The sequence below is a fragment of the Camelus dromedarius genome, chromosome 26 (assembly GCF_036321535.1).
Source record: "Camelus dromedarius isolate mCamDro1 chromosome 26, mCamDro1.pat, whole genome shotgun sequence".
NCBI lineage: Eukaryota > Metazoa > Chordata > Mammalia > Artiodactyla > Camelidae > Camelus > Camelus dromedarius.
In genome coordinates, this window is record NC_087461.1 from 12,892,620 (window position 1) to 12,917,129 (window position 24,510).

The 24,510-nt window shown below is 37.3% G+C and overlaps 1 protein-coding gene across 8 annotated transcripts in view; it reads left to right on the plus strand.

Annotated features, from left to right (window-relative positions):
• Positions 1-24,510, plus strand: part of CACNB2 (calcium voltage-gated channel auxiliary subunit beta 2) — a 347,650-nt gene that overhangs the window by 137,989 nt on the left and 185,151 nt on the right. The window contains exon 1 of one of the 8 annotated variants that reach the window (XM_064479402.1): positions 4,807-5,460. The exons of the other annotated variants lie outside the window; for them this stretch is intronic. Coding sequence (XP_064335472.1) covers positions 5,242-5,460 — 219 coding nt within the window. The 5' untranslated portion in view covers positions 4,807-5,241. Of the gene's footprint in view, positions 1-4,806; positions 5,461-24,510 lie in introns of those variants that run through there. 8 annotated transcript variants of the gene reach the window in all.

The window sequence follows — 24,510 nt, forward strand, 5'->3', positions numbered from 1 at the left end:
CTAACTCACACTTTTGGCCCCATTTTCACCTATCCAAGGCCCAAATAAGAAATTCAATGGGAATGGAATTCATTTGGGGCTCTGGGAGGAATAATTAGCTAAATTATTAGCTAAGTTAGAGACACAGGTAAGCATGACTAGCAGCCAGCAGTCCCATGCTAATCAAATACAGAGTTAGACTCAGATCTTCACTCAGCTGTGTATGGTTGTTTATGGATGTGGTGTAGCTGGTCTCTACAGCTGCCTCTCCCCTTCACCATGAGCCACATGGCTGGTATTCATGCCCTTGTATAGTCCCCTCCCTCTGAATCCAGGCTGGTCCATTTAACTCACTTTTGACATGTAAACTATAGTGGAAGTAATGGTGTGTGATTTTTCAAGGTTAGATACGGATTTTTGCAGCTTCCCTCAGGGTTTCTTGGAAAACTTGCTCTTGGGATACTGTCTCTTGGCACCTAGATGGCATGCTCTGAGATACTCCAGCCACCTGGAGAGGTCACATGTTTTGCTGTGGTCACCAGACCCAGCTGAGATCCCAGCTAACAGCCAGCATCAACTGCTAGGCATAGGAGTGAGCCATCTGGGATGTCCAACCCAGTCAAGCCTTCAGATGACTCAGCCCCAGCTTCTATCTGACTGTAACCACATGAGCATCCCCAAATGGAAACTGCCCAACTGAGCCCTGTGACCCCACAGAACCATGAGAGGTAATAAACTGTTGTTTAAGCCATTAAGTTTGGGGATATTTGTTACACACCAGTAGTTAACTGGCACAAAATATAAATCAGTTGTCTCTTGGATATCGACAGGTTTTAATTTTGTACACGATTATTACATGATAATTGAAAGACCCAATTTTCTTACTTTTTTGACTTACCATAATGTCAGTCCTTTGAAATAGCTTTGTGGAACAGTATTGCTGCTTATCAGGTTTTTCTCATGATAACTTTATAGATGAAATTTTTACATTTGTTGTGCCTTGGACCCTTTGGTAGTCTGATAAATCCCAAGGGAATATTTCTTGTAACACTATTTTAAAGTGCATAATATGAAATTTGTAGAATTACAAAGGAAACTAATCCTATGATAATATAATTTTCAAAATATTTTTAAAAACCAAACCTTTGATATGGTAATATATGTACTTATTATTATGTATTAAATCATAATACTAATGATCTTACAGAAAATACCCATGTACTCACTCTCTAGATCCTCCCATTAACATTTAATATACTTGCTTTATCACATATCTATCCATCTAATCAGCCAGATAGCCAGCCAGATGTCATCAAAACACCTAATGTTTTTATGTATGTCAGTATGAATTGCAAAGCAAATTGAAGGTTTCCTCTAAACAATGCTGCATGTATATCATAAGCCAGAAGATATTTCAAGATACTCTGAAACAATTATAATCTGATATGAAAACATCTGTGATTCCTATTGCTGACCTCACAGGGTCTGCCAACACTCCTATGGTTTCTTGCTAGCATTCATAATGGAAAGAAATGCCAAATTTTGTTTTAAAGCTTGTTACTGAAAATAAGATGTAATTTTTTTCCATTCAAGTTTATGAACTTCCCAACTTCTACCCATAGACTTTGTATTCCAAGGGCCCAAGGTTAAGGAGACCTACTATGTGAAATGTGCAGAGAGTTTACGAATTAAGTTAAAATTTAAGTCAGATATGTCAAATAACATAGGTATACTTTAAAACTCAAGTTTTAACATAAATTCTGACATTTTTACCTTTAGGATCTTGTAGTAAAATTAATGAAAGAAGCTTGGAATACTCAAAAAAGAGTCACTGAAAAGAGAGAGGAAGGAGGAATTATTGAATTGATATCTGTATTAGTTTGCTTGGTCTTCTGTTAAGTACCCAGCACTAGGTGATTTTAAATGATAAGAAATATGTCATCTCATAGTTTGAGAGGCTAGAAGTCTGAAATTGATGGATCTTCAGGCCCATGCTCTCTCTGATGCTCTGGAGAAGACTCCTTTGCCTCTTCCAGTTCCTAGTGTTTGCCAGCAACCCTAGGCACTTTTTGATTTGGCAATGCATAACTCCAGTCACGTAACTGTCTTTTCCCTTCATATCTTCCCTCCATGCATGTCAGTCTCTGTGTTCAAATTTCCCCTTTTTGTAAGGACACCAGTCATATTGGATCAGGGCCCACCCCCATAACCTCATTTTAACTTTACTACCTCTATAAAGACCTTATTGTGGTCTTTATAGGTCATATTGTGAAGTATGGGTTAGAACTTAAACATACCTTTTTAGGGGAACATAATTCAACCCCTAAAAACATCAGACCATTATGCTTCAGAGGAACAAAGGTTTAGTTGTAGTTTGAAACCAAATAGTTCTAGAAGGATGTGATTAAATATGTCTGGAGTTACATCGTCTGGTCTTACTTTTTTACAGCTCCCCTCTGCAACACTCAACTTGTGCTGAATAGCCATTCATGATTTTTAGGAATGTAAAATACAAAAATACAAGTCTAAATAAGGAATCCCTCACGTTCATGTTTTAGTCAAAACATCAGGTTTCACGCTGCTTTATCTATTTTTCAGCAGTTTTGTATTGCAAAAAATGTTCACAGAAATATATTCCAAGAAGCATTTTAAAATTCATAATGGAACAGCAACTAACTAGTCAACAACAGCTACTGGGCAACCACAAGTGCTTTATTCCCTGAAGTAATGTTAACTACATTCTTAATGAGCTTCTGGCATGAAGCAGAAGAGATTCACACACACACAGACTCACACATAGGATACTCACAATAAAGGAAATCTTCTATTCAAAAAAATCCTTTTTTGTCTCCACCTCTGGGTCTATTTAGTTTTTACTGATTTTTTTTTAATTAAAAAAAATTTTTATTTTTTTTATGGAGGTGCTGGGGATTGAACCCACAATTTCATGCATGCTAAGCGTGCACTCTACCACTGAGCTATACCCTCCCCTACTATTCTGCTTTTCAAATGGTTGAAATTTTGGTTCATATCTGTAATTTTAATTATATCAGGATTTTTTAAATTCAATATTGATTAATACTAACTCTACCAAATCATCCCAGATCATTTGAAATCTACCTCATGAGTTTGTTGTTGTTTTAAGTGAGAGGATAAAAAGGTAACATATTTACCACATAGGACACTTCCAGTGAATGTCAATTACTATTATACCTGTGGGATATACAGCGTGAAATCAGCAGCCAGGACCTTTGCTGCCAAAACTGATATTTATGTGGTAAAGTGTGTAGTTCCACTTTAGCTGTTTTAAACTTTACAATAATTTAATCCAAAATATTTTTTAATATTTTATTTATTTTTGTATTATTTTATTATTTTATTTTAGTGGAGGCAGGTAATTAGATTTCTTTACTTTTAGAGGAGGTACTGGGTATTGAACCCACAACTTCGTGCATGCTAAGCATGTGCTCTACCACTTGAGCTGTACCCTCGCACCAAAATATTTTTATGAGGGCTCCTACAACATTATTATATTCAAAATAAGTAGGAACCATAAATCCAGAGAATTCTTAGACACTTAAGGGCAACATATGGGTGTATATATATTTATATATTTATATATTCATATATATATGCCATTTGTTTACTTTTGCTTTTGTTTCCCTTGAATTCTCATCACAATGAAAAAAAATTTTTTTTCTGTTTCTTTAATTTTGTGCCTATATGAGATGATGGATATTCACTAAACTTATTGGGGTCATCATTTCATGATGTCTGTAAATCAGATCATTATGCTGTACATCTTAAACTTACTCAGTGCTATATGTCAATTATATCTCAATAAACCTGGAAGAAAAATAAAATTTTTAAAGTTTCAAATTAAAAATTATTTATATACACACACATACTCTTTCAGAGTAGATTGGAAAAGATCCAAAGGAAAAAAATACAGACTGTCACTCAGTGAGAGAGGAATATAAACAGCCTTGCTTTGGTCCAATAGATCTTCACTGAGAGGTAGTTAACATCTCTAAATCCTAATTTCCTCCTCTTTAAAGCCATGATATTAATACCTACTTCCAGGATGGTTTCACCTGAGCATATATAAATTCTCTTATGCAGTTCCTGGCATACAATAGATGCTCAAGAAAAGTGACTTCCAGTGAAGCCCCTTCCAAAATCACCTATGACCTCAATCTCTTGGTCACAGGAATCACCCTGCCAGGAAAAAAAAAAAAAGTTTTGATGAAATGGAAAAAAATGCATAGCATTTTGTAATTGAATTTTCAACCCGAGAGAACATTAGCACTTGGAAGAAAACCAAAGTAAAAAGTGAAATAGATGGTTCCATTCCCCTCTGTTTGTATCTGAGCAGCTTCAGGTGGCCAGGTTTTCCCTTGTTAGCCTCTTCCCTCCAGCAGAACCAGTCAGGTGACGAGAAGGACAGCAGGCTTTCCAACTGCATGGTGTTGCTTGCCCAGGGAGAAGGCAGAGGCCTGCCTGTATAATCCGATTTCATCAACTCAAACTAATCACTACTGATAGTAGCAAAATTTAGCCTAGATCTGCTTGGTTAATCTAGATTGACAGGAGGTAAAAGACACGGGACACAAGGACACAGAAACAAGGGGAGAAGAACCAGCACTGATTTCCAGCCTTACTCTTCCATCTGGGGCGTCTAAATTTGCTCCCCTCTGGGGCTTCTATTTTTCTTTCCCTGATAAACAAATGCTCCTTGTTGTTAGGAGACCAGCCTTTCACGGAGCAGCCTCTCCAACAACAGGTGCACGGTGAGCCTCGGGGCTGCAGAGGGAGCGAGCCCTCCGGCTGCTGCGGCTGCGCAGAAGGTACTTCCAGGTACACCCTGTACCTGAGACCATCTATTATTTACTGAAACTGAGCTCTGCATTCTCTCGATCCTCCGGGCAGCCCTGGAGTCAAGCTCCTCTTAAAATGGATGCCACCAGCCGCTAACCTGCAAAGTCTCCTAAACGCTCCTGGCTTTCATTCTTTGCTAAGTAATTCTAATTTCTCGCTACCCAACTTTTTATTCCACCTTGGGGAGTCACTGGGGATTGCAATTGAGCAGCGGAGGGAAGAATTCCTCTGTGACTTTTGGACTTTTCCATACGGAGTCAAGTTTTGTTTTTTAAGGAAATACCGCACTCTGGATTTTGTGGACACGGAGAAGAGATACATGAGGCAGCTTCTGCCTCCGTAGCCTGAGTGATTATAGCCGTCCTCTGTTATGTGTGTGTTTACATGCTTAGTCCTGACAAGAAAAATGGGTTCTCTGAAAGTGATCTTTATTTTTACTTACGATATCTGCGTCTGGCAAACCAGGGAACTTTTTGCATTTGGGTAACAAAAACATTTGGAATATACTTCATTGGATTGTCCATGTTGGTGAAGTTGCTGTTGGCCACTTCAGTATTGCATGTTGCCATGCTAAAGACACCTAAGGGTAAAAATGTCTCCTGGGTAAGTAGACGATGATTTCATGTCTCTCAGAATTGGAGAACTTAAAGACCTAGTGGTTTCATGTTTGGAAAAACTTCAGAAACTATTTGCCTTAGAAATGCATCTAAATATTTTTATACATGTTAGAAATCCTTTGGCAAAACATGGTGGTGTGCTGGCTAAAATATGGACTGTAGGGCGTAAACTCTTCACTTGGTTTGTAATTTTTACGCTGCTTTATATTCGCATCTACACACAGAACTTAGAATGTATTAATGCCGAGTCAATGCTATGATGTTTTTAACTCCAGAATTCTTTATATTCAATAAAGATAGTGTAGATTTCTATTGGGAGCATGAAGTCAAACTTTAAGGGTAGGATTGAAGAGTTTACATTATTTGGGGATACCCTCATTATGTTCCTTTTACCTTAGAAAAAAGATATCAAGAGATATTTTTGGTTTTACACATCTAATTAATTTCTATCAATAAAGACATATATAGGGAAAGCTTAATATTCTAGGAATAACAATGATGTATTAATCCTAATCAAATTTGACACTTTAATGTTGTTTCAGGTTAGTTTCCTACCAAAAATATAAAATGGATTGAGCTCAAAATAACGAGGACAGTCTGTAAAGTCCTAATAATTAAAAAAAAAAAGTGGCTTTAGCTCCCTGCTATGGCATTTACTGAGTCTGATACTTTAAAATTCACAGACAAACGGATTCTGTTCTACTTTCCACATAAACATGTGTATCTAACATGGATGTTTTACTGGTACTTGCACGTCCAACTCACCCAGACTTGTCCCAGAATTTGACACGTGTGATTACAATTATGGTTTTCTTCAGATAACTCAGGGGAAAAAAAAAGAAATACTTCTATCTTTTTGGTCAAGAAATCATTTTGGCTACCTTAATTTGAAATTCACTTACTAGGTTATTCTAACTTTATATGATACATCACAGTTTGTCTGAAAATGGTGATTGTGATTGTTTTCTGTTATGGATAGATAATCTTTATAGGACTTAACTAAAAGACATGTATCTTAGTTTAAAACACAACTCCCCAAATTAGTTCCAAAAATTGACAAAATTTTTCAAGGTATTCATTATTAAAAATGAATACTTCTTGTCTTGATTTTATTGCCACTGTTGCTTTATTATTCCCCACCCTCTTCCCAGTATAATAACAAGATATGATTCAGGGACCTTTGGTCTAACCAGTGGGTTTTCTTTCCCTCCCTATTCAGATGGCTCCAGCAGCTAATTCTGATGCCCATGTGGGTATCTGTAACTTTCTCCTGGTACATAAACATTGAAGAAAGGAGGAGTTTCAAAGGTATATTCCCTCCTTCATCTGTTTAATCCTCCTAAAAGATTAATTCTCCCAAAGCAGTGCCTGCTTAATGGAGTATTTCTGCCACATGGCCAAAACTTGAAACATTTTATAAGCTTGAACCACCATCAGGTTTGGTTTACTTTGGACTCAGTTATGCGACTATTTTTTGATAGAGTCAGAACACTTGCATTTTCTTGGGTTAAAGTATTCCTGGTATATTCCATTGGGTTACACGTGTCTCTGTACCAAAGTTCCTCAAAAGCAAAATTTACGGATTTAATGACTGTTGCATTACAGGGAATACAGTAATTCGGGTGGGGTGTGTTGATTGTGCAATGAATGAATAATGGATGTTCACTAATCTTATAAAATGCCTTATTTGGAAAATAGGGTGTAGGGAGACACTTTCGAACATTGATCATTGCTTTGGTTTCAATCAGTTGTGGTTGTTTTAGGCATTGAGTGCCATTTCTCTGAGTTCTTTGGCTATGTGGAGTGAAATTGGCCATTGGCCAATTTCCATTTGAACATTAGTTTAGAGTTGAGTTCAAGGGGAGAGTAAAATGATCCATCTTGTCTCAGATACACAATGAACCTCACGATGATGAGAGGAGGTCATATATCTCTCTATCCCTTGTTCCTCTAGAGTCTTCCTTTGACTTATTTTACCCCCAGTGATAAGCACAGATACATATGCTGAACATCACAAGATTAGGGTGAAACATCACTTTGCTTTTCCTGGTGCACGCTCTCTGGCAGTGTGGTATCTGATGTGGGCATGTGCTTCAATGTGCCTGAGGGTTTTCCTGGCTGTAAAATAACAAGAGGATAGAAACTACCTGTATCTCTGAGATGCAGTGAGGATTATCAAGTCATCTTGGCATAAGGGTTCCAACAGTCATTCAACAGATGTTCATCAAGTCCCTCTTTTACAATATTCTTGGCACTGAGCAAACAGCAGTGAATAAGATACTCAAAAATTCCTCTCCTCAAGGAGCTTACATTCTAGCAAAAGGACAGGCAAAAGCAAATGCATGAATAGTATGTAAGATAGAGAATAAAGGAAAGCGGGAGATGGGTTAGAAAATGCTGGGAGTTGGGAGGGGATGTTGCACATTGGTTGCTCCAGCTATTTGAGCAAAGAAGGGAACAGATTCAGCCATAGGGGAAATGTTGCCATCAGGCATTTCCAGCAAAGGAGATTTCAGGTGCTGAGGCTGGAGTTGCCTTTAGTGTGTGAGGACTGGTGAGAAGGCCATTGTGGCTGAATTGTGGGGACATCCCTGGAGTTTCCTATGTCTCTTGTATGCACTTATCTCTTTTTGTAATTATGTCAGTGGGGACTCCAAAGCAGATCTATATCCCTTACTTCAAATCTCCAGAGAGTAGGTGTGTGTAGAGGCTTCCAGGGACAGCCCACATAGGCACTTGGACAACCAGCAAGGTCACAGACAGCAGGAGGGAAGAAGACAGAACAGATCAACATGACACCATCATCCTTGACACTTGTCCATCAAGAGTCAAGAAGCGGGAGAGGGTATAGTTCAAGCGGTAGAGTGTGTGCTCAGCATACACAAGGTCCTGGGTTCAATCTCCAGTACCTCCTCCAAAAATAAATAAATAAGTAAACCTGATTACCTCCCCCAACCAGGAAAAAAAAAAAAAAAAGAGTTGAGGAGGTTTTTGTTGTGTTTATTTAATGTTGTTGAGACTGTTTTATGGGTAAGTTTGATGTTGTTTTTGGACTAACAGAAATTAGAATAAATTGTAAGGTAATGTTAAGGATAGTATTGAGAAAGAGTGTTTGGGAGTAAGGATCCAGATTTATGGAACACAGCTTTTCCAAGAGCAATTTTTACTTTTTGTGAGGACCATTAAGTACACAATACAAATCCTTATTGTGGAATCTCCATGTATTTTTGGATCATAAAAAAACTCTTCCAAAAGTTTGGTTCTGGGGACATGGCCATGTGACCATTTGTTCATGAAAGCTGTGTGGACCCCTTAAGGCTGTCAATCTGACTCTATGCCAGACTGACTGACTTTGTTGGAAAATCACTTTGCCTGGGAAATATAAAAATGACAGGTCCCACTTAGGATCCCATTGCTATGCAAACTCCCTGTTCTTTTATTCCTCATATCTGAAATCAATCATACTGAACTTTCTGGACTTCCAAATTGGTGGTCCTGTATAGACTAATTACTATTTGCGGATAGTACATTTTATTAGCTGCTTTTCCATTTTTTATTATGTGCCATAAGAAACAAATAAAATTTATTTAAGAAAATAAAGGGAGGCTATAAAAAAAAAAGGAATTACAGTCATATAACCAAGTGCTTGAGATTAAATAAGAACTCAGAACTTTGAGGTCTGCTTTCTGTTTATTTTTAATAGAGGTACTGGGGATGGAACCCAGGACCCCGTGCATGCTAAGCATGTGTTCTACCGCTGAGCTGTACCCCCCCACCCCCTGCTTTCTATTTCTTGATACAGGTGCTTCTAGCAAATGCATTATGTGCATGTTATTCGATTATAAAATGGATGTTACTAGAATTTTGGCTAAAGGACTAACATGAAAATTGAGCACACTACACATAGGATGGAACCCTGACTCCTTTCTGAAGTGAGAGACGTGTCCTCCAGGGAAGGACTCTGTCGCAAGCCCTTGGTCACTTGACTCCGGAGACCTTTCATCTTATTTCCATGTCAGTGTCTGTCTCAAATTGTCAAGAATCACTATTCTTCTCATTTTTTTTTAAACTCTCCAATCACTGTAGATATATGCATCTGTTGTGATGAGTTTAAAGCCGATGGCATAAAGTTATGACTCTGTTAGGGATTCGCCTCTTGTTGGTTGCACTTCATTTGATATGTGTGTTTCATGGCAGCCTCTTGATTGCTGGTCTTTCAGACAATAACAGTTTCTGAAAATACCCAGTTTTATATTTTCTTTTCTATGCTCTGAACATATACCAGTGTCATCAGGAATACTATTTCCCTCCTGTTTTCTCCCCTTCTCTCTTCTTGTGAGGCTACATCAGGGAACTTATTTCCAACACATGTGCAAGTTTTAATTTTTTCACTGTCACTCACAATCGACAGGCAATCAATCAGGGTGTCTGGCGGTTCAGATAAATTACCTACTTTTGCTCACAGCTCCTAAGATTCTTTCAGAAATTCACACCTGAGGACCATTTTTTTCTTCTTCTAATAAATATTTTTTCCACTCAATAAGTGGACTTCTATAGCTAGGCTTGGAAACCTGAGAGATTCCACCAGATGGTTCTAGTAAATATGGATGGTGTGATGCTTTATATAGTGAGCCATAAAGCATTAAAAATATGTACTTGTTTGAAGCCTACCATTATTAATTGTTTTTTAACATTAAAATGTGGACACTTTAAAAATAACTGTAGTTCTAACTTAGAGGGTACTCATACATTTTAGCAGTTTACTTTTTTTTATTTTTTAGGGGGGGAGGTAATTAGGTTTGTTTATTTTATTTATTTTTGGAGGAGGTACTGGTGATCAAACCCAGGACCTTGTGTATGCTAAGCTTGTGCTCTACCACCTGAGCTAGTCCCTCCTACTGAGGGTCCTCATACATTTAAAAGGAAGTAAATCATGATTCCTGGTCTCTAAACTTTTCCCTCCTTTCCTGCTTTGCATTTCTGTTCCAGGTGACTTTATTCTCTCATGCACCAAAATTTGAAGCAATGTTGACAGTGTTTTTATAACAAGGAAAAATACGGACTTTAGAGGCAGATTCTGAGTTTAAATTCTGGTTCTTCTACTAGCTATGAGAACTTGGACAAGTTACTAACCTCTGAGGCTTAGTTTATTCATCTGTAAAATAAGGATAATATAACTTTTCCTATAGGAGTATTTTTTTTAATGTGTATGAAGTGCTAATCATAGTGCTAGTACTCACAAATAATGTGTGTTTTTTTAATTCTTTATTGAAGTGTAGTTGATTTACAATGTTAGTTTCAGGTGTACAGCAAAGTGATTCTGTTATACATATACATATATATGTTTTCTTTTCAGATTCTTTTCCATTATATGTTATTACAAGAAATTGAATATAGTGCCCTGTGCTCTACAGTAGGTCCTTGTTGTTTATCTATTTTATGTATAGTAACATTTGTCTGTTAATCCCCAACCCCTAATTTATCCCTGCCCGCCCTTTCCCCTTTGGTAACTGTAGTTTGTTTTCTATGTCCATGAATCTGTTTTTGGCTTATAAATAGAATTTATATCTTTTTTTTTAGATTACACCTAAAAGTGATATCATATGATATTTGTATTTCTCTGTCTGACTTCACTTACTATGATAATCTCAAGTAATCTGTTAAATTCCAATCCACTTCCTTTGTCCTTTCCTCTCCAATCCCACTGCTGTTTCACTTACTCAGACATTTCTTGTCTTGTATCTACCAGACTCGGTAGCAGCCTCCAGATTGAGTGCTAACTTCCAAACTTGCCTGCTCCAGTCCTTCCAAACACTTCCCCTATTCAGTAAGCTTCCTTTAAGCCCAGATTTTCATCAGTTCTCTGGCAGAGCAAATCCTTTACAGATTCCTCCCCGTCCATAGATTAAGGTAAGTTAAGCATTTCAGGACCTCATGCATGCTAAGCATACCTGAGCTACCACTGAGCTATACCTGCCCCCCCATATTTGGTTCTTCCTGAGCTAATGTCTGAGAGTGAGGGAGAGGCTCTTCTCCGTTTGGGATGCACTATCATTGCAGGCAGGGGTGCACCCTGGGCTACAAACATCTTTCCCCTTGGGGCTAGAATCTCTTCTTGCATATTCCTAAGTCTAAAGATTGTGACTGAAGGCCAATATATATGGATAAGGAAGGGTAAGGAAAATCAAATAATTATCCGCAAGTCAGTAACTAGTTTGCTGAAATCTTACCTTTTTCTATTTGAGTGAAGGTTAAAAAAGAGAGTGTGTGTGCTCAAGCAGGTGCATGAAGAATATTACTGAAAAATTGAAACTTGAGAGCACTATATCCAGACTAAACAAGAAATGTGATGTTTCAGGGAGAAGGTATTAATCTATAGCATAGTTCACCTTAGATGCCACATCTGAGGTTTTTTAGGGCCCAGGAATGAGAGGGCCAGTTGTGAATTGTTTCCTAAAATCAAGAGGTGATATAATTTGTGATGGGTTACAAAATCCCAATCTGTTTAAAGAGATAAGAGTCTGTGCCCAGTTGGGAGATTTTGTTCTGACAACCCTGGCCTTCATGCCGGCGGGCTGTGGGTGACAGTCTTTGTGAGTAGTAGCTGCCTTGGTCAGCAAGCCTTTCAGGGAAAACATGCCAAACTCCTGCAATCCCACTGCTCTGTGCGAATGGCAAGTGTGGCAGCCCTCCTTATATAAGGGTGGAAGGTAAGCAGAGGTGTTAAGGATGGGGTGGTTGCTTCTGCACCAAGAAAACTACGGTGTGGGATGGGGATGGAGGACCTTTGAGCAATTAGATGGAGTCAAGTTCAGGGATGCTACCTTTGGAGAAAAGGTGGTGAGACGGTTTTGTGAGACATTTCAAATTAAGTTACTAAATAAATATTAACTCTGTTTCAATGATTCATTCAAACTGGGGTTACCAGTAGTCCCATCTTTGGCCCATTGCCTCACAATTATTAACAGTGTCTTCTTTCATCCTCAAAAAGTGTTGTGGTTTGGACAACGAATGACATGGCCACTCTCATTGTTAAAACAGAGAATGAATGAATGAGTCAAGTGAGGGAGTGAGGAAAAGGAGGACCAGGGAGACACAAGCTGTCCCCAGAAAAGGCTCAGCTGCTTATACTCTGAAGTTCAGTGGCAGAGGGAAGTGTGGACATGCCAGTGGACTCTTCTGGTGTTAGACAGGAAGACATCAGCACTGTGTCTTTGGGCACGTGAATTCGTCTCTTCAAGGATCATTTTCTTTACCTGCAAAATGAGGTTTGTTATTCTTACCTCATGTGGTTGTGAGGATTCATCATAATGCAAGGAATGTATATGGTGGGGACAAGCAATGTGCTAGGAAAGAACAGTTAGGCAGCAGTCTTGCCTGCCATGCTACATGAAATTACCTCTGGTGCCAATCTGGACTTCTTAGCCTGACCTTGAAGAATGTCAAGGCTAGTCCAGTCTCCACGTAAGTTTCTAGCCCAGTTCCCTGCCATTTACATAGATAGAACCTCTAATTTTTTGAGTACATGTGATGAGTTCACACCCCTGTGCCTCTGTCCTGCTGCGTTGACTCTCACACTCCTGAAACTTTATTGCTGCTACTTCTGAGCCAAGTTCAAAACTAAGTCTTGTCGCACTTGCAGCCTAGTGTTCATAACAGTACCGTTTACAACAGCCAAGACATGGAAAAAGCCCAAATGTCCATCAACAGTTGAATGGATAAAGAAGATGTGATATATACACACACGCACTGGACTATTACTCAGCCATTAAAAAAGAATGAAATAATGCCATTTGCAGCAATATACATGGACCTAGAGATTATCATACTAAGTGAAGTAAATCAGACAGAGAAAGACAAGTATCATATGACATCACTTATATGTGGAATCTAAAAAAAAAAAAATACAAATTTTACTTACAAGCCAGCAATAGACTCACAGACATGGAAAATAAACCATGGTTACCAAAGGGGAAAGAGGAGGAGGGGTAAATTAGGAGTTTGGGATTAACAGATAAACAGTACTATATATAAAATAGGTAAACAGCAAGGACCTACTATATTCAATTTCTTGTTATAAACTATAATGGAGAATCACTTTGCTGCTAAACACCTGAAACTAACAATGTAAATCAACTACACTTCAATAAAAAAAAAATTTTTTTAAACTGTTGTCAGCAAAGATCATGTGATGTAAAAGAGATCATTAGAATTACCCTTACTGCATGTACGTGTAACCCTTTTGTAAAGTAGGATTGCATTTATATCATTGAAACTGACAAAACATACTGTCATAAATTTCAAAATTCTAGGTGTTTATTAGGTCTTTGATCATTAACACATTTTAAATGTAATCAAAGTCTGTATTAGTTTTTATCATAAGCAGCAATGCGATGACTTCTGGAAAAAAAAAATGAACAGGCTGTTCAGAATACTCTGAGGAGGAAGGAAAGATGGGATTTCTCCTAAGTATTAAGGCTAATCCAAGAAAATGAGACAATCAGTGAGGAAAGGCACTGTTTCACTTTGTACTCTACCAAAAAAATGAAGTGAGGTCGAGACTCTCAAAATGCAAGGAAGTCCCCACTCTTCCCTGAAAGGAGGCTTACATACTCAGGAGTGCGAACATCAGTATTCGCCTCACCAGGGAAGTTTGGTATTTTTATCTTGGCCCAGTTTGCTAGTTTCTAGCTCTTAAATTTATGATTTAAATTAAAGTAATGTCTTAAATTTATTAACATCCCAAGTCTAATCAGGAGAGTGCAATGAGCTGAGTTAGCTCTGCTTATGTGAAGGAAGGCACCCAAAGGTGGGTGACAGGGTTTGTCCATCTACCCCACTGGTTAAACAAGGCCCCATGGTGGATTTACCATAGCCTTCCCCTAGCACCTAGGGAGGACACGAATATCTCATCTTTCCTGGGGCCGAGAAAAATCACCCAAGTGACACATTCTCTTTAAATGAGCCTAGTCTCAAGAAAGGCTGGGAGTAAAAATGGTACCAACCTCTCAAAGCAGAAGGAAGAAATAGCATGGCTGTAGATTTCGCAGAATTCCCAACATCACGCATCCCAGCTGGACACAGGAGAAATCAAGATGGAATCACTTATCTGAGAAGTAAAGTGTTGAACAGACTCTGAGATATTGTCACAGTGCTCCCCGGAACCATCATAACAGTGGTCTGAGTCATTTGCTAGGACTTCTGTTAACTGCGCTGATCTTCTTAGCTTCTTGAGGATGTGAACAGCAGCCACTGTGATGAAAGCACATTTCTTTTTTAAATTGAAGTATAGTTGATTACAATGTTGTGTTAATTTCTGGTATACAGAATAGCAATTCAGTTATACATATATATATTCCTTTTCATATTCTTTTTCATTATGGGTTATTACAGGATATTGAATGTAGTTCCCTGTGTTATACAGTAGATCCTTGGTATTTATCTATTTTATATATGGTAGTTTGTATCTGCCAATCCCAAGCACGTATTTTTAAATGTGAGTGACAGTCAGGTGTGGGGTAGACTTATCTAGACTCGCAGGTGGATTGAATGCTTGTACAAACTGACACAGTCTGCTCTCTTCATAAGCTGTCTAATAGGTCCATACCTGTAAACAGGTGTCCTTTCAACTCTGACACTTTCTGGGGTCTCCCTGGGGTCCTGAGAGCCAAGGCAGAACTCACAGTGGTGGAAGTCGAGTTACCACCTTGGTGGCCACGCATGTCACCTCCAGAGATAAAGGAATAGGGAGAGTTTATTTTTGTTTTTGTTTTCTCCTAATGGCTGTGCAGGGTGGGACAGATGGAAAAAGCAGGGGTGTGAGAAATGTTTGAGAGAAGGAAGAAAAAAATAAAGAAGTCACCCATCTCAGTGCCATGTGTCTCATGACACACTTGCTTGTCTCTGTCAGCTTTAGAAGCTGTTGACAGTTCACATGAGTGTCTTCATTTTCTGCTACTTTCTCAATAATCTTAGAAAAATACTCTGTCAGAGTATTGCCTCTTGAGACAGGCTGTCCACTTGGGTCTGCATCCCAACTTTGCCCTTAACCATTTGGGGCACCAGTTACTCATCTCCAGTTAAGGGAAGTGAACTGAAGACAGTTTTTTAGTCCAGTCAGTTGGGGAGTGGCATCTGTCCTATTCACCTCGAATGGTGAAAAGCCAAATGATCTCTGTGAGAGAGTCTTAACTCTTTAAAACACTCTAAGTGCATTCTTATTTTATTAAAATGAATTTGAAATGTATTCTCTTTGGAGAAAAACCACCAGTGTTTTTAAACGCGGAACTGCAAGTCACGGTGACTGTGGAAAGCATATTTCTGAATAGACAATAGGCAAGTGTATTCCCTCCAATGAGGACATGAACTCCGCTCACCATCCAGAAAGTGGATGTCACAAAAGCTAATACATGTGTGTGTTTCAAGTCCTGAGTTGAAGATTGCTTGTTTCCCCAGATTTCCAGGTGAAGGATAAGCCTGTGCTCGTTTTCACTCCATTTTTTTTTTTCAGTGTGACCTAAACCTGTTAATATCTATATTCAGCCAAGCTGCCATGGTTGCCTGGCAACCAGGCTTAGTGGGCTAACAAGGCACCAGAGGAAGAAATCAAATGCGGCTAACGAGACCTTGATTTATGCTTTGGTTGGATGGAAAAATTCATTCTCCATTTGTTCTGCATGGATTTTTGTTTTCAAAACATGAGTAAATCTTTCAAGATGTAAGCCCAATGCTATTAGGAGTTTTGAAATTACGGTATGTTAGGTAACGTTTCAATGTAGTTGAAAAAGTACAAAGGAAAAAATATCTCTCTGCTCTTCCTTAATGCAAACAGGGGTAGTTCTCTTCCTTGTAGGTCATGTTGTACTTTTCACTCTCACTTTTTATTTCCCCTGCAGCAAAATATATATGTTATTCTTGGAATAAGATGTAATGGAAATTGAAGCGTCAACATCAGGAAATAGATGTTTAGGATTAATTACTGCCAAACGTTTATTTCTGAAGCTTATACAAGGGAGTAAATTGGAGAATGAACTAAAATGACTTTTCTTGTGCAGATTTTTCTACTTTCCACCTTTATCTACTTTCTTTTCTTATATTCTTCCCCATGGCAACTTTATTGTCTCTAAAACTAAGACTAAGGAAAACCTTTGGATTATATATCATCTACTTCATGGACTATATAGACTATGTGATTGGAAAAGAATTTTGAATTTAAAGCTTATATGATCTATTGTTTTATTATCTGACTTGTTTCATAGTGCAGATGTTATTAAGTAAACTTGATATTCAGAGGAAAAGTAAACTAAAGGACTCTGAACCAAATCCTTCTTGAAATAAGATTGGAGAATAAGATAACGCAAATAACTGTGACTATTGAAGTGAAGATGTGAAAATGTCTGACAAAGATGAGAACAGAACACTGATAGAATGAACTTATAATATCAGTGGGAATCAGCATAAATCCTCAAAATCTACAGTGAACATCTTTCGGTTCCCACATGATGGAGGAAGCCAGTCTTTCATTATTACTTAGCTGTTCAACAGTCCTCACATCTACTTGACATTCTTCTTTCTTTGATCCTTATTTCATAATTGGTATGAATTATGGTTCATCAAGATCAAACTGAAACTCCAGATTTTATGTAAAATCTCCTAATTTGTTGGCGTTGACATCAGTAAAAACTAACAACCCCAACACGTGAAGCCAGAATATGCTCTTATTTGCCATTCACAACCCCTGATAAGAGTCAGGGAGAGAAGAGGGTTGATGGGGGAATCCTGAGGAACTCTCACATGTAAAGAGGCTGGAGCTATTAAGGGGATAGGACAAAAAACAGCATCCTGCTTGACACCATGGTAACTAGGGATGGAGAGTTTTCAGGAGAAAGAGAAGGGGCACCCACGGGGACAGAAATGGCTTTTGTGAAAGGGCCTTTGTGATCATTGGTGATCTTAGAAGAGGAATTTCAAGGGCTTGGTGACAGTCCAGCACAAATGCAATGAGTTACAAAGAAGGTGTGGAGGATGAAGGGTGGACATAAGCCAAATGTAGGCTACATTTTCCAGAAGGAGGAAGTAAATTGAAGGAAGATGTGGGCATATTTGTAGACAGAGAATAAATTTCTGAAGCAAATAGGAGAAGTTAAGACCAAATACAGTGGCCTAGGGTTAACCTTTGAAAGAAGTAAGAGTTCAAAGGGCAGCTGAACACACAGATGAGTGTGTGAAGTTTGTGTGTGTGTGTGGTTAATGCCATGAATTTTTTTTTAAATTGAAGTATAGTCAGTTCCAATGTGTCAATTTCTGGTAGACAATATGTTTCAGTCATGCATATATACGTACTTACATTCATTTTCATATTCTTTTTCATTATAGGTTACCACAAGATACTGAATTTAGTTCCCTGTGTTATACAGAAGAAATTTGTTATTGCAATCTATTTTATATATAGTATTTAATATTTGCAAATCTCAAACTTCCAATTTATCCCTTCCCACCCCCTTTCCCTCCAGTAACCGTAAGTTTGTTTACTGTGTCTGTGAATCTGTTTTGTAGATGAGTTCATTAGTGTCTTCTTTTTTATTTTCTTTTTTGGATTCCAAATATGAGTGCTATCAAATGGTATTTTTCTTTCTCTTGCTAATACCATGAATTTTGAGTTGACATTTTAATTGATGTGTCTTATTTGGAGTAGAGGTGAGGTCCTTGGATAACAAGGAGAGGAGGGTGAGATGGGAAGAAAAATGTGAAACAAACATCTGTTATGAAGTAATTGCATGCATTATGGAGCATCATGGCAAAACTGGATGAGGTGATACGTTTGAAAATATCCAGCAATTCATAGTGACCCTGGAGAAAATGACTGAAACTTTCTTTAACACTAATAGGTAGAAGCTGAAAGATAGTTAAGGAGTAAGGGCTTCTGGGTGACTAAAGACTGTATTACTGAGATGTTGGACCTTGGAAAGTCGGGGGGAGAAACAAGTGATCCCAGGAGGAGGCTAGTAGACCAAAGACTGCAGAGATATTAAAGGACTCAATGTCATGGGGAAACTAAGGGTAAGTTTATGGTAAGAGAAGAGCAGACAAGGTAAAAATAAAAATGGTCATCATCAGACAAAGTTTCAGGCTTTGAGGTCCCTTAGTTAAAACAATTTGGGGTAAGATCAAGAAGAAGTATTTACTCAATCTTCAAAAAAGAATGAAATTCTGCAAATTCCTTTGCAGCTCTGTGGATGGACCTAGAGAATACTATGCTTTGTGAAATTAGTCAGAGAGTGATAGACAAGGACTGTATCATTGCACTGGTGTGTGGAGTCTAAAGAATAAAACAAATGCATGTACTTAGCTAAACAGAAAGATTCACCGATACACGAAACAAACTTGTGGTTACCAGTGGAGGGAAGAGAGGGTGGGGGCAAGATTGGGGTACAGGATTAAGAGGTGCAAACTACTATGTGTAAAGTAGATAAGCAACAAGGATATATTGTGTTACACAGGGAAATAGAGCCATTATCCTGTGATAACTTTTAATGCAGTAAAATCTATAAAAATACTGAATCACTATGCTGTACACCTGAGGCTAATATATTGTAAATCAACTCGACTTCTGTGTTTAAAAGAAAAGGAAGAGGTAAGAGTTATGCAAGTGGGTTCCAGGTGAGAAAGTGAGTCTTTTTAACGGAGGAGAGCCAGGGACCTAAGGGTAAGGACAGAGTTTTGCACATGACCTCCTGGATGATGGCTGAGAACATAGTGGAGAGAAGAAACTGAGCCAGGTTAAAAAAAAAAGTGTTTGAAAAACTGGAGGAATGCGTCAAAATTCAGTAAACGGACACTGGGCTTTTACTTCATGGCGCTTGTCATAATTTGCAGTGATGTACCAATTGTTTGCTTTTGATAATCCTTCTTCTCTACTAAATTGAAGATTTAGATGATATTTTATCTATTTTGTTCACCACTGAATAGAATACCTGGTTCTCAGCACAGTGACGGCTCACAGCAGACATGGCCAATGAGTACACGTTTACACGAATTAAAAGGCAGCAATAGGGGTGGGAAGAGGGGGTCACATAATTTGTTGGACTTAAAAAGATGTAAGGTCACTGACTATAAAGAATGGGAAATGTAGAAGTGGCAACCGAGAGTTTTCCCCTTTATAAAATCATAAAAGAGAAAAAAAATCCAAATCAGTTCTAATAAAAGAAATGTGATGAATTTACATGATACACAAAAATTTGAGATTTTCACCTTTCTTGGAAGATCATTATAAAATGGGAACTGTATGTTTAAATTGTTCTTTTGTAAAAGCAGTCACAGGGATTCCTTGGGTGACCGAACAGTTTTGCCACAAGGTCACTTTCGACAGTTCATGGGATCTGGCTGTTGGGGTCATAATGAAGAGTGAGTTAGAAATACATCAGCCTGCCAAAAACTACCCTCCGTGTGCCAAGTGTAGGATCCAGCAAAGCTACGGAAGGCATGCGGTATGCTTGACGCTTTTGGCTCCTGGCAAAATGAGTCAAGGGTATGACTTGACAACTTTTTGGGGTGAACAAGTTGTCCCTTTTGTGTGAAATGTCACCAGCTCACTGATGTGTTTTTGCTGATGTCAGCCACAAAATGAAGTGCTTTCAAAAATGTCATTTTAAAACAAGAGGAATATTTAAACATGAACTTAGTCTGATTCTCATTTTGGTTTGGAAGCATCACAGAATTGCCTTTCTTTCTTCTTCCTTTTTTTTTTTTTTTTTTTTAAGTTTATGCCCTGTGAGCAATACAACTGTATCTCTCTCCCTTCATCGTTGCCACTTTTTTCACTAAAACTAGCACTTTTCATGACTGAAGTCAAGTAAAACTTGTCTGCTATGGTCCTCAAATTTTACAGTTTTGAATGATAACTTGCTGGACTAAGCAGACTGTCTTATGCTTTGTATGTGTAAAAGGGATAAATGAGAGACAGTCCTGGTTTTTCTAAAAAGAGGGAAAAGTAGAAGCATCTTCAGAAATAGAGAGCAAGGTAGATTCAAAACATCTCTAGCAGTTACATTAATACCAGGCTGCCAAGAGTTTTTAATATTGAAAAAGGAACTTGACGAGCAAGGAAGAGTTGCCCTAGAATGGGAAGAAAGAGCCTCTGTGTCAGAGCCACATGGGGATGTCATCACCCATCCCAAGCCTTGAACATGTAGACCCTTAGAAGGCCACTGATTATATTTGACCCAGGAATTTCTATTTGTTTCAGAATGGATGTCCTGATAAACAGCCCACTGAGAATGAGACAGGCATCCGTTTTTAAACATGCCTGTACTAGGTGACTTATTGATTAGACTATTAGAATTGAGATAGAAAAGTAATCTAGAATGAACATGCAATTTTGCCAGTTTGAAATACATAAAACAGAAAGTATCTCTGAGACCAATTGTTATATAAGGAAATGTTATAAGAATATTTATTTTGTCCATCTAACTAATAAGTATTGAGTCCCTGCCATGGGTTCTGGGGAATCGGTGACAACGTCTTGTCTCTCAAGGAGCTTACATTCTTTTGGGGATGGTGGCAGGGTCTGGGGAAGCACACACACACACAAAAAAAAAACACGCTTGTTCCAGGAGGCTAGAATTTGTAGTGTGATTCTGATAACATTCCAAGTTGATGGCAGTGTGACTAATTCCAAGCCTGTTTGAAGGATACTCTGATAAGTTTCTAACGTTTGTTTTAATTTCAAGTAATTTACTCTGAACTTTGAGTAGTACCGCTTTTTCTTTCTTTTTTTTTTTTCTGTTGCAGTTTCAGAAATGTGTTTTAAAGCTCAGTCTTGGAAATTCTAGAATTTTCCAATTGTGGTTGGATTTTGTAGTTCCTAAATGACATTTTTTATTCTCTCTAAGATGAAGATCAACTTTGATGGTAATGATTAGGTTTACTCTGTTTGTAAGCCAAGAAAAACATACAATAGAAAAAAATTTTTTCAACTTTTTAAGTTAGATATATAAACTATGTCAGTTGTTTATTCAGGAATCCCTTTCTGAAAGTTTTTGTCTCTCAACTTTTTCTGTTCTTGCTCTGTATATTTTTTTCTTGTCTGTTTTTTAATTTTGGCCACAATGCACACAAAGGGGGGAAAAACATCCAAATAGAACAAAGCATATGAAATGAAAAGTAAATGTCTCCCTTCAGCCCACAATCACTCCCTCGATTTCACTCCTTAGGGAAAACCACTGTTAAGAGTGCTTATAAATTTTAATTCATATGGTAATGACCAATATGCAATTAAATATTATAGTTTATCCCTCATTTAGTAATTTACTAACTTCAGACACTTTGAAAGGTGAGGAATTTGAAACATACTTCCTCCTACATCTCATAACTCCTAGTCTTTGTTAGTAATTTTATTCTTATCAGTTTATAATATCAGGTATATTCTGTTTTGAAACTGGAATTAAGCTTTTAGCTTCATTCTATCATATGATTTTTTACACTGAAAACTAATATACAACATTTACAATATCATGATTACGAAAATACCATTTACATATGGGATCCATGGAGAAGGAAATGTAATCTAATGTCATTAAAAGCTGTCTATCTTCCAGCCAGATTCTCTTTTATTTTCTTTTGAGTTTCCTCTACTTCCTCTTTGTCCCATTCAGCTGATAATGTGGTTGAGATCCCATTAAATCCCTGTTCTTGTATTCTTTTTTATTTTACTGGGAAATCTTTAATAATTAAATGTGTTTATATTTATACATAAATATATATAAACTATATATATTAATTAAATATATAGAGTGTATGTATGTGTACTTTCAAAATTTTCTTCTTTTTGATCTTACACTTGATAATTTACCTTGGTATGGAATTCTAATTTCAAAATATATTTTTCCTGCAGAATTTTTTTCATTATCTTTCTTCAGTCATGCAAAGGTTGCTGATAAGAAACCTGTTATCAACCTGATTCTTTTTTTGTAGATAATTTGTTTGATTCTTTGTTTTTTGTTTTTTTTTTTTTTTGTCCTCAGGAGCTTTTCGTATTTTCTCTTTATCCTTGATTTGCACACTTTCATCAGGACAAGTCTAGACATGAGCCTTTTTCTCAGGCATCCTGTTTAGCATTGGGTAGAAATTTCAATCTAAATGCATCTATGTTTCTTACATTTTCCTGATTCTCTTGTAAGATAAATGTTGAAACATCAGGAGTTATCCGTATTTCTTAACCTCTTTCATATTTTCTATCATTTTTTATTATGGTTTTACATGCTTCCACTCTGATCTTTAAATACATCCATTTCATTAATTTTCCTGGCCACTAAATTTTTGTATGCTAGCCTGCATAATTTAATTTCCAAGGACACTCTTATTGCTTCATTGGTACTTTTTCATAGCTTCTTGTTCTTGTCTTATTAATGTAGTAATCTCTTGGCTCTGCAGATACTAATTTGGATTTTTTGCTTGGTTTAAATTTGCTTATTTTTTTGCTTTATTTCTGTTTCCTCGAGGGTCAGTTTTTCTGTTCATTTACTTTGGATCTTCTCTTTTAGACTGTTTTTTTCTCTTTATCTTTCAAACATCTGGTTTTCTTATACATTCATTTGTATTTTGTGTGATTGCCTACATTGGTTCCTATAGGCAGGTGGCATGGGGTCCTCTGTACAGGCATACCTTGTTTTATTGGACTTCAGTTTATTGGACTTCATGGATAATACATTTTTTATAAGTTGAAGATTTGTGATAACCTGGGGTCAAGTCTCTCAGTGCCATTTTCCCAACAACATTTGCTCTCTTTGTGTCCTGGTGTGACATTTTGGTGATTCTTGCAGTACTTCAAACTTTATTATTATTATTATTACTATTACTATTACTATTACTATTACTATTATTATTATATTTGTTAGGGTGATCTGTGATCAGTGATCTTTGATATTACTATTGTAACTGGTTTTTTGTTTGGGTTTTTTTTTTTTTTCATTTCATGCCTTTTTTTTTTTTTAGACATAATGCTGTTGCACAGTTGACAGACTACAGTATAGGATACACATAACTTTTCTATGTCCTGAGAAACAAAAAAAATGTTTGGGACTTACTTTATTGCAGTGGTCTGGAAGTAATCTGCAGTATCTCAGAGGCATTCCTGTAATATTTAAGTTTCATTCTCCCAGGAGGCTCACCATCTCTGAATGGTAGGGCGAGCAGGGGTTCTGCCTGGTTGGATAGGAGTGTGTGGCAGTCATACTTCCCTCTAGGTGTGTAATCAGGGAACCATCAGGCAGGAACCCCACAGTCACCCAAGTTAGTAAGGCTTTAACTCTTGGGGATGGAACAATTTGGTTTACTTCACTACTGGAAAGACCTGTGTTTACTTCCCCCACAGTAGAGCCCTTCCACACTTCAGTTTTTACCTTGAACTCTGTCAGTCCCAGTGCCTTTTAAAATATATTTATATATTTAATACCCTTGTCTTTCTTAATCATGTAAGTTGTCCACCACAAACTTTCCAAGAAAATCATATGAAATCAATCAAAATTATGTAAATTGGGAACTTGGGATTAACATATATACACTCTACTGTATATAAAATAGATAAACAAGGACCTACTTAGTCTTTAGCACAGGGAACTATATTCAATCTCTTGTAATAACTTACAATGGAAAAGAATCTGAAAAAGAATATATATATATATGTATAACTGAATCATTTGCTGTACACTTGAAACACTGTAAATTAACTGTACTTCAAATTTTTTTTAAATTTAATCAAAATTATGAATATGGTGAAATTTAAAATCCTAAGTATTCCATATATAAACAACAAGTTTTCCACTCAAAATCCCAGATCTAAACCATTTATTCAGTTGTATATTTTAAACTGGAATTAAAGGACTCATCTCTTTGCACTGGGCCAAATTCTCTTTAACTTTAAAAAGATATAAAATATGAAATATGCACAGCCTCCTTTGCATAAAAATATTAATTGTATTTATTTAGTCAGTGAAAAAGTTCTCATTTTAATTCTAAATTCTTCTAGGCTTACCCACCA